At 43.0% G+C, this 19,609-nt stretch overlaps 1 protein-coding gene, 1 long non-coding RNA gene and 1 other non-coding gene across 4 annotated transcripts in view; 2 read left to right on the forward strand and 1 right to left on the reverse strand.

The window, feature by feature from the left end:
• DLGAP1 (DLG associated protein 1) overlaps positions 1-19,609 on the forward strand; it is a 971,529-nt gene that overhangs the window by 566,390 nt on the left and 385,530 nt on the right. For both annotated transcript variants that reach the window (XM_010353208.2, XM_010353207.2), the window contains one exon: positions 17,299-18,327. In XM_010353208.2, the coding sequence (XP_010351510.2) occupies positions 17,371-18,327 (957 nt within the window). In that variant the 5' untranslated portion in view covers positions 17,299-17,370. The remainder of the gene's footprint in view (positions 1-17,298; positions 18,328-19,609) is intronic.
• LOC104654130 lies at positions 410-19,246 on the reverse strand. The gene is made up of 3 exons (XR_746788.1): positions 19,131-19,246; positions 1,470-1,703; positions 410-1,319 (listed from the first exon to the last, which is right to left on the reverse strand). It is a non-coding gene; the product is annotated as an uncharacterized LOC104654130 (long non-coding RNA).
• On the forward strand, positions 2,633-2,739 carry LOC115895607. The gene has a single exon (XR_004055786.1). It is a non-coding gene; the product is annotated as a U6 spliceosomal RNA (small nuclear RNA).

The following is a 19,609-nucleotide window of genomic DNA, read 5'->3' on the forward strand; positions in this document are numbered from 1 at the left end:
GTTCACTACTGAACCCCTGTTCCCTAGAACTGCACCTATCATTTAGTAGACGCTGAATAAATATTTGTTGGGAAAAAAAAATACATGGATGCTAGTAACTAGCTTTTGTGGATATCTGAGAAGTTATTGTCTGCATTGGCTTGCTTCTATATCAAGGTTAAAATTACTCACATTGTATCTACAGGTCTTGGTAGTGGAGATAAAAGGTTGTGAGTAGCTGTGGCCTTGAGCTTAGCAGCATTCCTAAGCCAACATTTTTGGCTTTGTAGGGGCAGAAATGTGTGATATCTTTCCTCACCTATCATAATGGTCACTCCTATAACAAAAGACAGGTTAACAAGAGAAAAGCATAATGAAGGTAACCAAAGTTGTATGTAACATGGGACTCCTCAGAAATTAAGACCCTAAGACCCAGGGAAAGCTTTTTTTATTCTTCGGTTTGACGAAGAACGGACAGCAGTGTAGAAATGTGATGGACTAAAGGGTGTGATCTAATGCTGATAGACTGAGCAGGGAACCTAGCAAGGCCTGACTGTTCAAATTCTTCTTAACCTCTTTGTGTAACCCTCCTGAACATGGGGCAGGGCCCCTCTGGAATGAAGGTCTTCAGGGGAGAAGGGGGAAGGCAGAGTGACCTTTCTGGGTTTCACGGCTTCCCTTGGAGGAGAGGGTTCTAGTTTCTGTGACACGCCTTGGGAAAGACGAATTCTGATTGCCATGACTCACTTCATAGGAGAAAGACAGGTGAGAGACAGGAGGTTGAGAGAAAGTCAAAGAGACATTGCTTCTGAGACCTTTCCGATGTCCTTCCGTCCATAGTACTCAGCACGCCAAGGTGCCATACTTTGGGGTACCATGTTCTGAGTCTTGACAGCTTGTACAAAGCTGTTGATTTATGAACATGATCTCAGGACCACTGATCCATACCTGATGGTATGCATTCCCGGAGGGCAGCTTGCTGGTTAGCTTCTTAGACATCAAATGTTTAAGCTGGATGAGTCTTCTTGTATTAAAACGAGGCAATACGATGAAATACGGTAGTATTATCCTTTTTGTATATTCATCTTTTCTTTTAGCAGCTAAATCTTTCTTCAAAAGAAAGTCTGAAAGACTGTGGAGATCCACTGATTGACAGTGGTCCCTGCTGTGATGTTCCTGGCAGCCTAGAGTCTCTTGGTGTTTAGCAGGAAAGCTATTGAGGAGCAGGAAGAGCAGGTGCTTTAAGTCTTACAGACCTCACTTGAAGTCCTAGCCTAGCTGCCTACTAGTTGTGCCCTGTGGGCAAGTTATTTAACTTCCATGAACCTCAGTTTCTTCATCTGTGAAAAGGGAAGAAACCATGTCACACTTGCAAGCATGAGAAGGAGCATATCAAGTTTTCAGCAAATACATGTAATAAGCCCATTAATAAAGCAAAGCTTGTATTTTTCTAGATTCAAAAATACTAGTTAGATAATTCTGTATCTTACCGAGGGGCCTTGTTGCTCAGTACAGAAAGAGAAAAAAATCTTCCCTTATGACAAGAGTGGATGAGCAGCCAGGTTCTACCCAAAATGTCCTTGTCTTCAGTGACATACAGAGAATTTGGTGTGGACTTTTCAACTACAGTTTCTTCAATCATTGCCATGGTAGTTTAGGAGAGTCTAACTGCAGAGGAGGCGGAAGACGGACAAATGAGCCCCAGGACAGATGCAGCCTGTGTGCTGTGGATGAAACAGCAAAGCAGGCTTTAGCAGTCTTCATTAGCCGCTGCTCCAGTACTTCCTGATCAGCACAGTGGTTCCGGTCTGCACGGTGCTGGCACTCACAATGCATTATTCCCAGTACAAAAATAGTCATCTTATTTGTAAATTATCAAACTTTTCCCATGAAAACATCTTGTTTCCCAAGCAGGAAAATTCCCACTCATGTATTTATTTGGCTAACATTTATCGAATGCATCTGTGCCTTGAGGACATCCAGCTAACTCTGATGCACATTCGAGTTTAAGAACAGTCAACGGATGATATCAAGTGAGGGAAAAAGCATATTGACATATTTTACATAATACAGAGGTATCTGGATATAGGTTTGCTACCTCTACTACAATTTGTTTCCACAAGGGATTAAAGTGGTTTATGAGATTGTGTGTGTGTGTGTGTGTGTGTGTAATAAACATGCAAGGGAAATACAATGATAGTAGAATAAAAATGGTAAAGTACTAAAACCATCATGATTTTGCCATAGTTTTTCCTGATAACTTTCCTGGTATTCAAGCTGGTGGAGCACGCACTGCTCGAAGTGGAAACATACTCATCTTACAAGCGTAATAGCACCTGCACGATTAAAGACAGTTGTTAAGCACACAGTTTTGTTAATACTGACACCTGAGAGGAATTTACCACATGGTAAATTCAGAAGTCACTCTGTGCTGAGACAGGCAACATCTTGACAGTAAAAACAATAGCAAGTATAAGTGCCTATTTCGTATAGTTCCCTTACATAGGCTAGTGGCTTGACATCTAAGAGCAGTTGAAAGGGCCAAACGAGGAGGTCAAGTCTGTAGCTCTCAGACAATCTGGCCAACATCTGAATAGTATCATCAAAGATCATATCAGAGGTAGAAATGGAAAGCATTGAAAAAGTAAAAGGAGTGCTCGCTTCACCAACACATATACTAAAATGGGAATGATACAGAGAAGATGAGCATGGCCCCTGCACAAGGATGACATGCAAATTCATGAAGCATTCCATATTTTTAATCCTAAAATTCATATAAAACCAAAAAAGAGCATAAACTGCAAAAGCAATGCTAAGCAAAAAGAACAAAGCTAAAGGAATCACATTACCTGACTTCAAATTATACTAACAAGGCTATAGTAACCAAAACAGCAAGATACTAGCGTAAAAATAGATACATAGATCAATTGAACAAAAAAAAAAACCAGAAATGACCGATCTTTGGCAAAGTCAACAAAAACATACACTGGGGAAAGGATACCCTATTCCATAAATGGTGCTAAGAAAATTGGATAGCCATGTGCAGAATGAAAACTAGACTCCTATTTCTCAGTGTACACAAAAAGTAACTCAAGATGGCTTACAGGCTTACATGTAAGACCTGAGAGTATAAAAGTTCTAGAAGAAAATCTAAGAAAAACTCTTCTGGATGTTGGCCTAGACAAAGAATTCATGACTAAGACCTCAAAGATGTAAATGCAACAACAACAACAACAAAAACAAATGGAATTTCTGTACAGCAAAAGAAATACTCAAACAGACAACTTACAGAATGGGAGGAAATATTTGCAAATTATGCAACTGACAAAGGACTAATATCCAGAATATACAAGGAACTCAAGCAACTCAACAATTTCAGAAACCAAATAACCCCATTAAAGAGTGAGCAAAAGACATGAACAGACATTTTTCAAAAGAAGACATACAGGTGACCAATAAGCATATGAAAGAATGTTCAACATCACTAATCATCAGAAAAATGCAAATTAAAAATTCAAATTAAAACCACAGTGAGATACCATCTTACACCAGTCAAAATGGCTATCATTAAAAAAATCAAAAAATAACAGATGTTGGCAAGGATATGGAGAAATGAGGAAATGTCTATACACTTTTGGTGGGAATGTAAATTAATACAACCTCTATGAAAAACATATGAAGAGTTCTTAAACAACTAAAAGTAGAACTACCATTTGATCCAGCAATCCCACCACTGGGTGTCTACCTAAAGAAAAAGATACCTGCAATCATGTTTATTGCAGCACTGTTCAGCATTGCAAAGTCATGGAATCAACCTGTGTTCACCAATAGATGATTGAATTATTATTATTATTATTATTATTATTATTGTTATTGTTATTGTTATTAGTTTTGAGATTGAGTTTCGCTCTTGTCGCCCAGACTGGAGTGCAGTGGTGCAGTCTCGGCTCACTGCAACCTCCACCTCCCGGGTTCAAGCAATTCTCCTACCTCAGCCTCCTGAGTAGCTGGAATGACAAGCACCCATCACCAGGCCCAGCTAATTTTTGTATTGTTTTAGTAGAGACGGGATTTCACCATGTTGGCCAGGCTGGTCTCAAACTCCTAACCTCAGGTGATTGACCTGCCTCAGCCTCCCAAAGTGCTGGAATTACAGGCATGAGCCACCATGCCCGGCAATGATTGCATTTTTAAATGTGGTATATATACACCATGGAATACTGCTTAGCCATAAAAATGAATGAAGCCATGTCTTTTGCAGCAACATAGATGGAGCTGGAGACCATTATCTTAAGTGAAATAACTCAGAAAAAGAAAGTTAAACACCACATGTTCTCCCTTAGGAGATAAATAATGTGTACACATGGACATAAAGAATGGAATAATAGACATTGGAGACTCAGAAGCATGGGAGGGTGGTGAGGGATGAGAAATTGCTTAATAGTACTATGTACACTTTTCAGGGGATGGCTACACTAAAAGGCCAGCCTTCTACACAATATAACAAAACTGCACTTGTATCCCTAAACCTATAAAAAAATTAAATATATATATTTTATATATTTTTATATATATATAAAGCCAGAGGAGAAAGGAAGTGGTTAGATTTGAACAAAATATGGAAGAGGAATTGCACACTGTCCTAAAAACCTTGTCTTTGAAGAGGATGCTGCTCTGAGCCAGCTACACCTCCTAAATTGAGATGTTTTCTCACTCCTTAACTCTTGCATCTTCTAGACTTCTTCAAAGCCTTTTACTTGGTGCATTACATATGCGACATGTACCATACAATCTAGCACTTGATTAGATTCTGACTTGTATTGTTTGCTGATTGTTCACGTTTATGTGATTTATTTTCTCAACTAGATTGTAAATTAGATGAGGCCTATCATTTCCATGATTCCTTTAGTCAGGGAATATTTTAAGAAGGAGGCTATATTTGTACCTACTCTTCAAGAACGAATAAGAATTTGTATGGAGATTGGAAGTGAGTATTTTAGAGAGCATGAAACACAGAATCAATGGGGAATGAGGCATGTGGGAAGAATACAAGGAGCCCAGTGTCACTGGAGCTGAGCTGTGTGGGGTATAGGGTGGGGAGACAGGGCTGTCTGGCAGATGGAGGCCAGGTCAGGAAACCTCCCACCTTGAGTCACATTCAAAGTCTTAGTTATATTGAAAAGTGTAGAGGGTCTGAGAAGAATTTAAAGAGAAAGAATGGCATAATCAGGTAACAAATGTTACATTACAAATGATACTGTTAGCAATATGAAATAGATTGTGTGTGTGTGTGTGTGTGTGTTTTAGAGGTGATAAGAACAGTCATTATGGCCTAGTGATTAAGAACATGCTGTGTTCAAAATGTAGTAACTGGATATGGATACGGTGGCTCAAGGAGATAATCCCAGCACCTTGGGAGACTGAGGTAGGAGTACTGCTTGATGCCAGGAGCTCGAGACCAGCCTAGGCAACATAGTGAGACCCCCATCTCTACAAAAAAAAAAGAAAAAGAAAAGAAAAAAATTGTCCAGGCATGGCAGCACATTCCTGTAATCCCAGCTGTGCAGGAGGATTCCTTAAGCCCACGAGTTCCAGGTTACAGTGAGCTATAATCCTGGGCATCAGAGCAAGATCTTATCTCTAAAAAAAGATTTAAAAATTACTAAATATATTATCTCAGACAAGTTATTTCCTCATTAAAAGGTTTCTTATCTGCGGATTAGTCCCTACCATGTTGGGTTGTTTGAGAATGAAATGAGATCATGCATTTAAAGTGGACAACACGTGCCTGGTATCTAGTTGTGTTTCCTAGAGGCACAGACCATTCCATTTTTATTCACTGGACATTTATTGGTTACTACTTTGTTTTTCCAACCAAGTCTAGATGAGAAATAGTGAGTAGACTCGAGGGCTTAGGACAGCTGGAACAGAACCAGGAGACCCATGATACTATCCCTAATCAGCTTTGGGAGTAGAGCCGAGAGTGAACACTGGGAATTTGCCATGGCACCAGTCCCATCCCCAGCGACACTCAGCAGCCTCTATGTGGAAAAACAGAAGGACAATGGAATCAGTCGTTGGTGTATATTGTCCACAGTGAGTGAGGTAGAAGGATCATACAGCAAGGGACCTGAGGGGGCTAACAAAAAAAATGTTTGACCTGCTGTCTCTCCTAGGCTGGCAAGGGAGGAAGTGAAGACCACCAGGAATGGATAGAATGGGAGAAGAGGGCAGAGCTGAGGAACCAGTGAATGGAATAAACTATCATGAGAACCATCAGAGGGCAGGAAAAGTGGGAGTGAGGGAACAAGAAAACTTATGAGACAGGAAGTTGAAGGTATAATGTTAAGAATCTTCAATTTTTGCTACAGTGCCCAGTGCACTGCATGCAATAATAGCTATTCAATAAATAGTTGTTGAATTAAAGTCACATGTATTGATTTGATTTGACTTCATGCCCAGTACAGGCAAAGACTATTTGGCTAAGACCTTACAGACCAACACTCTTATCTGCCAAAACTTAATCCAGAAATAAGTTGGTGCAGTGGTACACATCTGTAATTCCAGCACTTTGGGAGGCTGAGATGAGAGGATCACTTGTGCCCAGGAGTTCAAGTCTGCAGTGAGCCATGATTATGCCAGTGCACTCCAGCCTGGGTGATAGAGCAAGACCCTGTCTCTAAAATAAATAAAATTTAATACAAACAAAAATACTTTAATCCAGAAACAATGAATGTCATCATACTTCCTTCTCTATCACAGCAAAAAAATATTTCAGAAGGTTGACTGGATGTGGATTTGTTTGTTTAAAATTTAAGACTGGGTATAGAATTCTAAAGGACAATAAAAACCAGTTCCAAAATGAAAAAAGTTAGAAGGGTCAGATTCCTAGATGTGTGAAGAGTCAGAATAAGGCACTTTAAAAATGATGGGAAGACGGAAGCAGAAGGAAGGGGCAGTGTTTGAGGAATTACAAATCTAATTCCCAGTAACAGCAACTATTGCAGAGGTCAGGGCAGGCCAAACTCACGGAAGGAAAAAGACTCCGTAAGGTGTTGAAAACAGCCGATTGCAGAGATTGTCCTCCTCACTTCCTACATGGTATCTGACCACTCCTTTCTGATGCAGGCTTTGATGATAGTTTTCAAAGAGTGAATGTATAGTCTGAATTAGCGGGCATAATGTATCCAAGCCAATAAATACTTAAATGGGTATAAAACTGTATGAGGATAACTTAGCCAGTTCTACTGGGGCTGCTTCAGAGACTGACTCACATTGGCCCCGCTTGGATGTAGACCACAGTGGTGGAGGTTCTGTATGCTTGCAGTTACCCACTGGGCAGGAGGGTCCCCTTTACTTGGATGAGTAAGTTTTGTGGGCCTGCCCTGGTTCTGCGCATGTGACCACAGAGTCTCACCCTCTGGGCAGGGAGCCAGGCCTGACTAGACCTACAAGGCCATTAGGCAGCTTCTGCCTGTTTCTTTCCCTGGGGTTCCATGGACTCTGGACTGGCTCCTCTCTTGCCTCCACACACACTCCCGCTGTAGGCCCATGGCTAACACTGCCCCACAGTTCAGTAGCATCAACTCTGGCTTCCAGTGGGGCCGACGTGGGCCCTTCCTTTACTTGACCTTGAAGATAAGCTCACCAGAGTCCAGTGATTCTAGGAACATCCCCACCTAAATTTCCCAAAGTGAGCATCTCATTAGCTCAGTGAAGGCTCTGCATGGATGCCCCTGAATGCAGTCTTCCATCAGCTCAGAGAATGTGGTGATCGCCTTCAACAGCCCTGGCCACAGTGTCATCAGGAGATGCTGTGAGTAGAGAAGAAATTCCCAAAAGCAGGTGTCAGCTGAACAGCTACCACAAACGGGCTTAGTGTCTGCACTTTTGGGGTCTCAGCACTCAGGAAAGTAGATGTGTACAGCAAACTTGGTGAGAACAGCAACAGCATTTAAAGAAAGAGACTTTATAAGAGAAAATTTGATTCAGGTAAATATATGTATATGCGTGTATGTATATATAAAGTCTGGCTGTAAAACAAGTTGTCTAGAACGTGCCAGAACATGTTCACAAGACTACTCAGCTAGTCATGAGCAGTCTGGACAAAAATAACTTGGCTTCATCAGAGGCTATTTCCACTGCTTCTTTTCAAGTTGTGTTGTCATATTGTTTTGATTGTCGTTGTTTTTGTGTTTTTTCCATCTTCCATCACGGCTGTCTTTAGGTACCATTAAACGGCTTTATTCTGTCATCATTTCTTCTTTCTCCTAGATTTATCAGTAGTTTGCAAGTTTTTCCCAACTTTTTTTGGAGTAAACACTGATGGGTTTTTCTCTTCTCTGTGAATATTGTACCCCCGTCAATTGTACCCCCATAAGACAGGCTGTCCCCCTGCTGCAGCACCTCCTGAAGGGCACTGGTCCATGGCTGGTCAAGGTAACCACATTCTCCTAGCTGGCTCCCAGGGCAATTCATCTGTCCATTTAGCCGAGATAACCAACCCTCTCCTGGAAATCCAAATAAGAACAATTCCATAGGAAGCATATCTCCGAGGTCTCATAGAGTCAGCACAGGCACCTTTGAACTCTGACAGTCCAAAATAACATTAGGAGATTTTATCGTTTACCGCCTGGATTATCTTCACATAAAAATCACTTCCTAAATCCTATGGCATTTTGCTCAGCCACCAATATAAATGATGACCTATTAATCATTTCTGAAAGAACACTACCTTCCACCTTTTTATTCTCAAAAACTGTTATGAAACCACTTTTGAAAAGCTTTGTATGGAGACGCGGGTGATTGTAATTGTGCTGCCTACTGTGACCAAATTGGAGAAGATCTCAGTTGAGTCGCTGGTTTTTTTTTTTTTTTTTAACAATACCATATCTTTTGAAAAGGAAATGCCTCCAAAGGCATTTATTTGTAGGAGCAGACTGATTGATAGAGGTATTCACAGACGAAATCAAACTGCAGATGATTACGATAGCAATCAATGTTAATGAAAAGCCAAAATACATTGTGCATCTATAAAACGGCTCAGCATTGTACTTTGCGTAATATAATTGGTATATTTCAGAATGTGCTTATTCAAAGGTGCTCTAATAGTACTTGTATAATTTTAAGTATACAGCACATGAAAACCTTCAAGTAAGGAAGCCTGGAAAAGTGAAAAATATGACATTCAGTTATCCTCTGCAGGTACAATTTCAGAAGGTCAGAAAATATCCAAATGGTAGGCATTTGGACAATGTTAACTCACATCCTCACCTCTGCTAAGTTTTCTGTTTCCTTTTTTTTTTTTTTTTTTTTTTGAGATGGAGTCTCACCCTGTTGCCCAGGCTGCAGTGTAGTGGCCACGATCTCGGCTCACTGCAAGCTCCGCCTCCTGGGTTCACACCATTCTCCTGCCTCAGCCTCCCAAGTAGCTGGGACTACTGGTGCCCACCACCACACCTGGCTAATTTTTTGTATTTTTAGTAGAGACAGGGTTTCACCATGTTAGCCAGGATGGTCTCGATCTCCTGACCTCATGATCCACCCACCTCGGCCTCCCAAAGTGCTGGGATTACAGCGTGAGCCACCAAGCCTGGCCGTTTTCTGTTAACTTTTACCCAAAAGTGCCATGGTTTCATTTTTTAGTAGTAAGAACCATTTTCTTATTTTAAAAAGTAATAATTTAAAATCATCAGTCCGTTGGGCATTCATCATTCTCAATCTCTGTAGAATTGGGATTTATTATAAGTAAATGGGAAAATTAATTTTGTTCTGTCTAAGAAAAAAAATGTCATGTATGTGTTCAGACTGTGGTTGGAGCATACATATGTGGGCAAGGAGGCCTGAATCAGGAGACACTGTCGTAGCTTGCCAGGACATTGTCCCCCTCTCTTGGCATACTCCTCCTTTTCTTCCAGTCTTCTCTCATAAACTGCTCTTGCCAGAAATCATTGCTTCTTTGAGATCTTTCTGCGCCTCCCCACTCCCACATGTATTCTCTAACTACAGGTAGAGAAATATTTAGTACAAGTGTGACCATGCCACTGCCTTGTTTAAATTTCTTTAATGGACTACCACCACCTGCAAATACAGTGCTACATCCTGACATAGCTTCACCGGGGATCTCAAGATTTTGCCCTACCTGTTTCACTTAGGAACAGATGCAGATGCGAGGTTCAGTACACAAAATTACAGAAAGCAAAATAACTGTAACCTATTTTGTCTCCTCTCTCCACACATACTCCCTCTGCAGAGCCCCTGGCTAAGGTTTCCACGTGGTTCAATAGCATGGGACTCTGGCTTCCTATGGGGCCAACACAGGCCCTTCCTTTACTTGATAAGGAAACAAGATAAAGGTCTGTTTTTCTCTCAACTGAACAAAATGCAGAGGTGCACATCCAGGGCTGGTATGGCGCCTACTGCAGGTCAGAACCTTTATCTTTCGCTTCTCTAATCCTCAAACTGTAGCTTCCACCTCAAGGTAAAGATCACTATTCGCCCAGCCCCCACAGCTGCTTTTCTTTCCCCGGAAAGGGTAAAGAAAGGTATGCCCCTCACTTTAGAGATGTTTTCCAGAAACTGCACGTGCCGTTTCAAGTTATATTCCATTAGCCGGCATTAGTCACCCGGGCACATCTAGGCAGACTGAAAAATGCAGTCATTGTTCAAGGCTGTTTGTACTTTTCAACAAGAGAATCCTTTCTTTCTCTTTAGTGGAATGTTATAGCCTGGCATGGACAAGCTTCGGGCAGGTGGAGGGATGTCAAAAAGGTGACTTGAGAGATAGAGAGTAGAAGGATGATCATTTAGAGGCTGGGAAGGGTAGTTAAGGGGGTGCTGCTGAGGTGGGAGAGCGGGGATGATTCATGGGTACAAAAAAATAGATGCAAGGCCAAATGAATGATAAGCTCTAGTATTTGATAGCACAATAGGATGACTATAGTCAATAATAATCTAATTGTACTTTTAAAAATAACTATAAGAGTATAATTGGATTGTTTGTAACAAAGAGGATAAATGTTTGAGGTGATGGATATTCCATTTACCTTGATGTGATTATTAAACGTTATATGCCTGTATCAAAATATCTCATGTACCCCAGAAATATATACATGATTAGGTACCCATAAAAATTCAAAAAAAAAATTTTAAAACAGCTTGACCCTGAAAAGATTCATGGAGATTTTCTCTTCCTGATGTCTCCTCAAACAAGAACACAGTGCCCCCTGTTCTCCTGGGCAGGGTCCACCACTTTCTTTCTAAAGTAAGTCGCAGTTGCCTGCCTGTCCATCCTCATGGGGTAAGACAGGGGAGGACCTTCAGTATGCTCCTATTTCTGCATGTAAAGAAAAATCAAGAAAAGCAGCTCTAAATAAAGACATGCACAGAAATCAAAATGGAATAAGGACTTGCCAGCTTTGCAAGACTATTTCTCCTTCGTCAGCATCTTCTAATATGTGGTGTGTTTGTGTTTTCCTTGGGTCTAATAAATTACCTACCTTGAAAATTTCCTTTACAGTGCTGGATCATTCTTGCTTTGGTCATCATCTGGACAGTAATAATTCTGCTCCAGGTGTGGGAACTCTGGAAAAACTGTGCATCTCACACTCTGAGCTTGTCTCATGGTCGCAAACAGAGTCCACAAATTATCCAAGAAAAAAAATCAGTCATGGGACAATGGTAAAACTGAACTTAGAAGAACAATAAAACAGAATGTTGAAGTCACAGTGAACAAGAAAAAATTAGGGATAATCACTGGTAGTCATGGAAACCCTCATGAAGACATGTTGACCACAGTCCCCATCCTTGCTCAAAGAACAAGGCCTGAAAGGCAATTTCGCTATTTCCAGAAATTGTTATCATCGCTTAAAGTCTAATTGAGAGGTTAGCATCCTCTTTTTTCAAGAATGCATAGAAGAATGAGAGTTATTATTTATCTCTTTGCATGTTTTTTCATAGCTAGGTCATGAAATGCATACATTGAATCCCTAGTGGCCAAAGGGCTTATGACATGGCTCTCACAATATATCATAAGCCCTCTGGCCACTAGGGATTCACTGTAGGCATTTGGTCATCTTTGCAGCAGCAGACAAGGAAGGGATGTTCAATTAATGCTTTCTGATAACGCTGTTGGTCACACCATAGGTGGGAGCAAATGGTGCCCATGGATACAACTTATAAACATTAATTAGGAGGGGGGGAAAAAGAGATAAATGTGCTGGAAAGGGAGTTTAAGAGTAAGGCAAGAGGAAAATGAAGAATGAGAGAAAGAAGAGCAGGACCTCCACAGTAGGTGCCACCAGCAATTGTGTACCCGTTGCTAGTGGCCTTAAGATTTTAGATCATTTTCCCTTGCTCACCAGGAAGTCACAGAATGTGTTCTCTCTTATGATCACAAACTGCCCTATTTTCGTTTTAAAATGACAAGATAGAAGAGAGTGTAAGATTTGTTATAGAAAGGGCCAAGGTATTAAGTTGTGTATTTGGCCTTGACCAGAAAGATAGATTTAGCATTTAGAAATGTTTATTGCCATTTTATGACCTTATTTTCCCACATCACAGAGAAAACAGATCAAGATCTCAATATCTCTTTTACAAATATAAATAAGGAAGGAGGAATGTTAGCTTATTTATTCTGGATGCGATTTGTTACCCTCCAAGAAAATAGAGGTGTTTGTCCTGTGCTGAAAATAGCCTAGTTAAATTTTAGTGAAAAATCACACGGTGTATGATTAATTTACAGAAATTATCATCGGTTACATCACTTAACTTAAATCATCATTAGTGGCCTTAAAGAACTCTTCGTTTGCTCTGCTTGTCCTCAGGTAACATCATCTTGCATGGAATGTTGCTCACATATTAAAGATAATTAAATACTGAATACCTGATTAAAATAATCTTGTATATTTTGGAGTAAACATGTATAATTCATGTTTTCAGCTCTTGCCAGTTTCACATTTTATTTAGCAGAAAATATCTACCCAAGACTCAACTGCTTGAGAAGGAAAGTTCGAAATATTATCCCATATTATTTTATATATTGAGATTCTACTATATGTGATCATAAAACTTAGTATGTGTCTATAATCCTAATAGAATCTTGTTTTTGCTTTCTAAGTCTATATTTGAAAGGCAAAAATGTCCGCGGTGGAACCTGGTTTATAGAGGGAGACTTTCTTATGCAATGGATTTTTTGCATCTAAGTTAGTTTGTGCCACAGTTTTGCTGAAAACACATACTTAACCCTCTTACATTCTTCCTTGCCACAGCCTACTTTTAGGACCATAACTTCATACAAAGCAATCCCAAGGTGTTCTGTTCCATTAGTCTCTCACCAGTGGACATGTTTTTACCTGTTGGTTCTTCCTTATCCACAGGTATCATAAGTCCTGAATACCTATTTTGTCCTTTCAAAAGTCAGTTTCTCTCTCTCCTCCAGGCAGATTGCCCTCTGTCTAAGCATCCTGTAGTCAGCAGGTCAGGCAAACTCCCCAGACTACTTCCAGATAAGTAGAACAGCAGAAGGTACGATATTGTCCAGTGAGATGCAGAGTTAGAAGTCAAAGGTATACAGGTCAGAAGAGGTGTTCACCAGCCTGCTTCCTGCGTTGCTCTGAAAACTACTAGTCTTTGGAATGGTCACCCCGATGGAACGGTCCCCCCAACTATTGGGTATCGTTCCTTGGCTGCGCCCAGCCTGGCCTTTGCCACACAGTCATGTTTTCATTAAACAGATGCTACCTGAATCACAACATGAACCACTTTGGGAAATACTGCATTAATGCCTTAAGTTATTGAGTAAATATTCTACTAACTTGATTCCCACTATCTACTAGGATAACACTTTACTAAATACTGGGTGGGTGAAACATAGTCCCTACCCTTAAGGACCTTACAATTTAGTAGACTAAATTTTGAGTGACTGTACTGATTAAAACCTTTCAGCATTATCGCTGAATGGTCAATCCAGAAACTGGGAGACAGGAGGAAGAAAGGAGCTTCACAAAGCATGGATAGAGATTGCCAACATTGCCATGAGCTCCCAGATGCAGTATGTCTCATGGAATAGACAAGACCTGGCCTCTCAAAAATCTTTGTTCATGAGGCCTAGTGTGGGTGTTTTATATGTTTGTTTGCTTGTTTTGTTTATTTGTTTGTTTGTTTTTGAGATGGAATCTTGCTGTCACCCAGGTTGGAGTGCAGTGGCACGATCTTGGCTCGCTGCAACCTCCGCCTACCGGATTCAAGCAATTCTCCTGCCTCAGCCTCTCAAGTAGCTGGGATTACAGGCTCCCGCCACTATGCCCAGCTAATTTTTGTATTTTTAGTAGAGATGAGGTTTCACTATGTTGGCTAGGCTGATCTTGAACTCCTGACTTCAGGTGACACGCCTGCCTCAGCCCCCCAAAGTGCCGGGATTACAGGCGTGAGCCACCGCGCCCAGCCCTACGTTTTGTTTCTTAATTAAACCATATATCTATCTCTCTAGGAATATCTGAAATGACATTAGTGATATTTTAGAGAGTCATGTTGGCTTTCCAAGATGATTCTTTATATGGCAATGTTTGTATTATAGGAAGTCTTGAAAGAAAATCAGGCTGTCAGAAGGAACTTGGTCAGGCACTGACTCTAACACTGTTTTAGAGTCCAGAGAATATACTCTGCCCTGGTGGAATAGCAGCCTCTGTTAGTTACTAAAGCTCTGGAAGATCTGAGCTTGGAAATGGACTGAGATACCCTACATGGGATATGCATGAGTGACTTTTTCCTGAGGCTGAGCTATTAGGTCTGGAATCCTTCACTCATGTCCCCAAGAACTTTTCAAGGACCATCCTTTGGTCATTTTGCCATCGTCTATTAACATTTTTTTTTTTTTTTTTTTTTTTTGAGAGAGGGTCTCATTCTGTCACCCAGGCTGAAGTGTAGCAGTGCGTTCACAACTCACTGCAGCCTCAACCTCCTGGGCTCAAGCAATCCTCTCCCCACTTGAGTAGATGGGACTAGAGGCATGCGCCACCAGTCCCAGCTAATTTTTTTTTTTTTTTTTTTTTTTTTTTTTTTTTTTTTTTTGTAGAGACTGGGTCCCACTATGTTTCCCAGCTTGTCTCAGACTCCTGGGCTCAAGCGATTCTCCAACCTTGACCTCCCAAAGTGCTGGGATTACAGGCATGAGCCACCACACCTAGTCTTGTGCATAAATCTTCAACCAGAAACCTTAAACTAGGAAGAAGAGATACATGATCCTCAAATTAGCCAAGTCAAGCTTACTTGTTCTCTCAGTTTGTTTAGAGAAAGCTCTTGACCCTCGATTGACAGAAACACCTGGGCAGATTTTCTCTACGTTTCTGATTTATTTGCCATATCTTTACTTTTTCCCATTCTGAGTAACCTGGGGGGATTGTTTGTGTGGTGCAGTTGTTCCTACAGAATTCAAAAAGGAAAGTATGCAACAGAAGACAGATATATCCTAAAGATATGAGGTGCCATTGGCTTCTGTTATTCATCCTGTTGTTGCTTTTGTTTGTTTGTTTTGTTTTGTTTTGTTTTGTTTTGTTTTGTTTTGAGACAGAGTCTTGCTCTGTCACCCAGGCTGGAGTGCAGTGGCATGATCTCGGCTCACTGCAAGCTCCGCCTCCCGGGTTCACGCCATTCTCCTACCTCAGCCTCCCAAGTAGCTGGGACCACAGGCACCCGCCACCACGCCCGGCTAATTTTTTGTATTTTTTGTAGAGACTGGGTTTCACCGTGTTAGCCAGGTTGGTCTCGATCTCCTGACCTCGTGATCCACCCGCCTCGGCCTCCCAAAGTGCTGGGATTACAGGTGTGAGCCACCGCGCCCGGCTCATCTTGTTTTTTAACTCACATATTCATTCACATTTATGGAGTGCTATTATTATATGCTTACATGGCTGGATCGACACTAGGTGGGGGTACATAAGGTGACTAATAGACTGGGCAGCAAGGAATGTAAGCTGGAAGAGAGATCCTGAAGCAAGCAACTCTGTAGGTTCTGGGGAGTGAGTTTCAGATGTGGTGGAAACAGAAGACAGGAACTAATTCTCTCTGCTAGGAGAACCAGCAAAGGTCTCTCAGAGGAACTGAGCCCCTCTCTGGTTCTGTCTTTAACGATTAACATGTAGAGACTAGCCTGACCAACATAGTGAAACCTCATAAATACAAAAATTAGCCAGCCATGATAGCAGGCACCTGTAATCCCAGCTACTCTGGAGGCTGGGGCAGGGGAATCACTTGAACCTGGGAGATAGAGGTTGCAGTGAGCCGAGATCGTGCCATTGCACTGTAGCCCGGGCAACAGAGCAAAAACTCCACCTCAAAAAAAGAAAAAGAAACAAAAAGAGTAAGACCCAAGAAGCAAGAGAAAGATACATCCGGTTATTGCGGTCATAGAGGGGAGGAGAGTTATTCTTTCAAATAATTTAAAAACAATTTGGCTTTTTAAAAATATAGTTTCTTTTTCCTACTTTTCTTTTTTTTTTTTTTTTTTTTTTTTTTTTCTGAGACGGAGTCTTCCTCTGTTCCCCAGGCTGGAGTACAGTGGGGCCATCTTGGCTCACTGCAAGCTCCGCCTCCCGGGTTCAAGCAATTCTCCTGCCTCAGCCTCCCAAGTAGCTGCGATTACAGGCACCCACCACCAAGCCCAGCTAATTTTTGTATTTTTAGTAGAGACAGGGTTTCACCATGTTGGCCAGTCTGGTCTCAAACTCCTGACCTCAGGTGATCCACCCACCTTGGCCTCCCAAAGTGTGGAGAATACAGGCATGAGCCACTGCGCCTGGCCTCCTTTTTCTAGTTTTCTAGCTTTACCTCCACCTTCTCTCCCTATAGGCTTTGGAGTCAGCTTTCCTGCCCCACAGAGGTGACAAAGGTTTTCCAATAATGCATTCAAGCTGGTTTTAGGGACACTGATAAGTTCTGCCAAAAATGAACACAGTCGCAGATGGCACCCTCAAAAGATCAATACCAGGCCTGCAGGGTTGCTCAGGCCTGTAATCCCAGCACTTAAGGGAGGCCAAAGTGGGAGGATCGCTTGAGCCCAGGAGTTCGAGACCAAGCCTAGGCAATCTAGTGAGACCTCGTCTCTACGAAAAATTAGCCAAGCGTGGTGGTGCCTGCCTGTAGTCCTAGCTACTCAGGAGGCTGTTGTGGAAGGATGGCTTGAGCCCAGGATGTGGAGGCTGCAGGAAGCAGAGATGGCGCCTCTGCACTCTAGCCTGGGCAACAAAGCAAGACCCTGTAAAGTACAGTACCTAATTTCCAAGAGAAATATTAACGACTTTGCCCTCTTCTTCATTCCCCCAGATCTCTGCCCGAGACGGGTCTGGAACCTGACTCCCGGGTGTCCATGACCCCGGTGGCTGCTTCCCGTCCGCAATGAAAGGGCTATCGGGCAGCCGCAGCCATCACCACGGGGTCACCTGCGACTCGGCCTGTGACTCGCTGTCGCACCACTCGGACCGCAAGCCCTACCTGCTGAGCCGGGTGGAGCACCACCCCGCGGACCACCCGTACTACACCCAGCGCAACTCCTTCCAAGCTGAGTGCGTGGGCCCCTTCAGCGACCCACTGGCCAGCAGCACCTTCCCCCGTAGGCACTACACCTCGCAGCAGGAGCTGAAGGACGAGTGCGCCCTGGTGCCCCGCACCCTGGCCACCAAGGCGAACCGCATCCCCGCCAACCTGCTGGACCAGTTCGAGCGGCAGCTGCCACTCAGCCGCGATGGCTATCACACTCTGCAGTACAAGCGCACGGCTGTGGAGCACCGCAGCGACAGCCCCGGCCGCATCCGCCACCTGGTGCACTCGGTCCAGAAGCTCTTCACCAAGTCGCACTCCCTGGAGGGGCCGTCCAAGGGCAGCGTCAACGGGGGCAAGGCCAGCCCCGACGAGGCACAGGCGGCGCGCTACGGCAAGCGCAGCAAGAGCAAGGAGCGGCGCGCGGAGCCCAAAGCCCGGCCCAGCACCTCCCCGGGCTGGTGGAGCTCGGACGACAACCTGGATGGTGACATGTGCATCTACCACGCCCCCTCGGGCGTGATGACCATGGGCAGGTGCCCCGACCGCTCGGCCTCACAGTACTTCATGGAGGCCTACAACACCATCAGCGAGCAGGCGGTGAAGGCATCCCGGAGCAACAACGACGTCAAGTGCTCCACCTGCGCCAACCTGCCGGTCACCCTGGACACCCCGCTGCTGAAGAAGAGCGCCTGGTCCTCCACGCTCACCGTGAGCCGGGCCCGGGAGGTTTACCAGAAGGCCTCGGTGAACATGGACCAGGCCATGGTGAAATCCGAGTCGTGTCAGCAAGAACGCTCCTGCCAGTACCTGCAGGTACCATTTCTGTCAATAATAGAGGCTTAGAAGTAGTACCTGGCATGCTTGTGTGGGCATTTCTCCTGGTTCTAGTCTTGGCACTACTCTGAATTTTCTCTTAAGATAGGAACCTGTGCAAATTATTTGGCATCTCTGTGCCTAATTGCTCATGTGGGGAAAATGCAAAGAACCAAATGTTACCGACCTCATCGGGTTATCTTAAGATACTAGATATCCAAGTGCTTTGAAAAGCACGCCTATGGAAAGGCAACGAGTTATTATGGCGTTCCTCTTTTGTCTGAGGGATCGTAGGATGGGAAAGAGAGGAAAGGGAAGTCTACAGAGAATTTTAAAATAAGTCCACTTTTCTTTAATTCAAAAGTAAATGATGATCTTTTGAATTATGGAAAGAGTTTCTTTAAATCTATTCAGGGTTGTCATTGTGAAATCCTGCCTGAAGCTATGTTAGAACACTGCGATGGTCATCACCATCACCATCAGTAACTACACCCCCACCTGAGCTTCCACCCCAGGGGCACAGCAAATCAGGAAGACACCCTGTGCCCTGAGGAGGTGGGGAGCTAGCCAGTTTGGGGGCCTGACAAACACAGCTGCAGAGACCCAGGACAACAGAGAGGAGGAGGAAAAGGAGGAAGGATCAGAGAAGTAAAATACAATTAGTGTCAGGGTGTAAATCCCACACACTTACAGAGCCATGGCAGGGTGCTCTTCCCTGCCACAGTCTCCTTATGTTTTCCTCCAGTGCACTGAAACCAGATGTTATCCAGATAAAAATATAGGAGAGAGGTCTTCTTCCCTACCTCCTTGCTGTAGTATTGTAATTTTCCCCAAGACACATTTTTTCCATAAGAAGGACTCTCATCTTTTCCTTTTTCAAAGTGTCTTTTCTTCTCTGTTCTCTCCTGGTAGCCTCATCTTAAAAAAAAAAATTACTGAGCTATAAAAGTATAACATACCCACTCCCATTTTACACTCCCACCTTAAGAAGAAATGCAAAGAAAAATTCTTCCTTTGAGGAGTTCATCTTTTCTGCTCCCTTTGAACTCCTCCTGGCAAATGTAGCTCCCTTGGGAATGCCTCCACCAATCCCTGAGAAGACCCCAAGCTGGCAATCCCTGGGCAAGAGCAGTGACAGAGCCTGTTCTTGGAGTTCAGAAGAAGCACCAGCACATGGACAGTTTTCACACACAGCACACAATAATGTGGTCCATATTTCCCACTGAAGGTCGTGTTGCCTAATTTCCCGTAAGGTTGCTACGTGTTAATAAGTTATCAAGAA

The sequence above is a fragment of the Rhinopithecus roxellana genome, chromosome 21 (assembly GCF_007565055.1).
Source record: "Rhinopithecus roxellana isolate Shanxi Qingling chromosome 21, ASM756505v1, whole genome shotgun sequence".
In the NCBI taxonomy this organism is placed as follows: Eukaryota; Metazoa; Chordata; class Mammalia; order Primates; family Cercopithecidae; genus Rhinopithecus; species Rhinopithecus roxellana.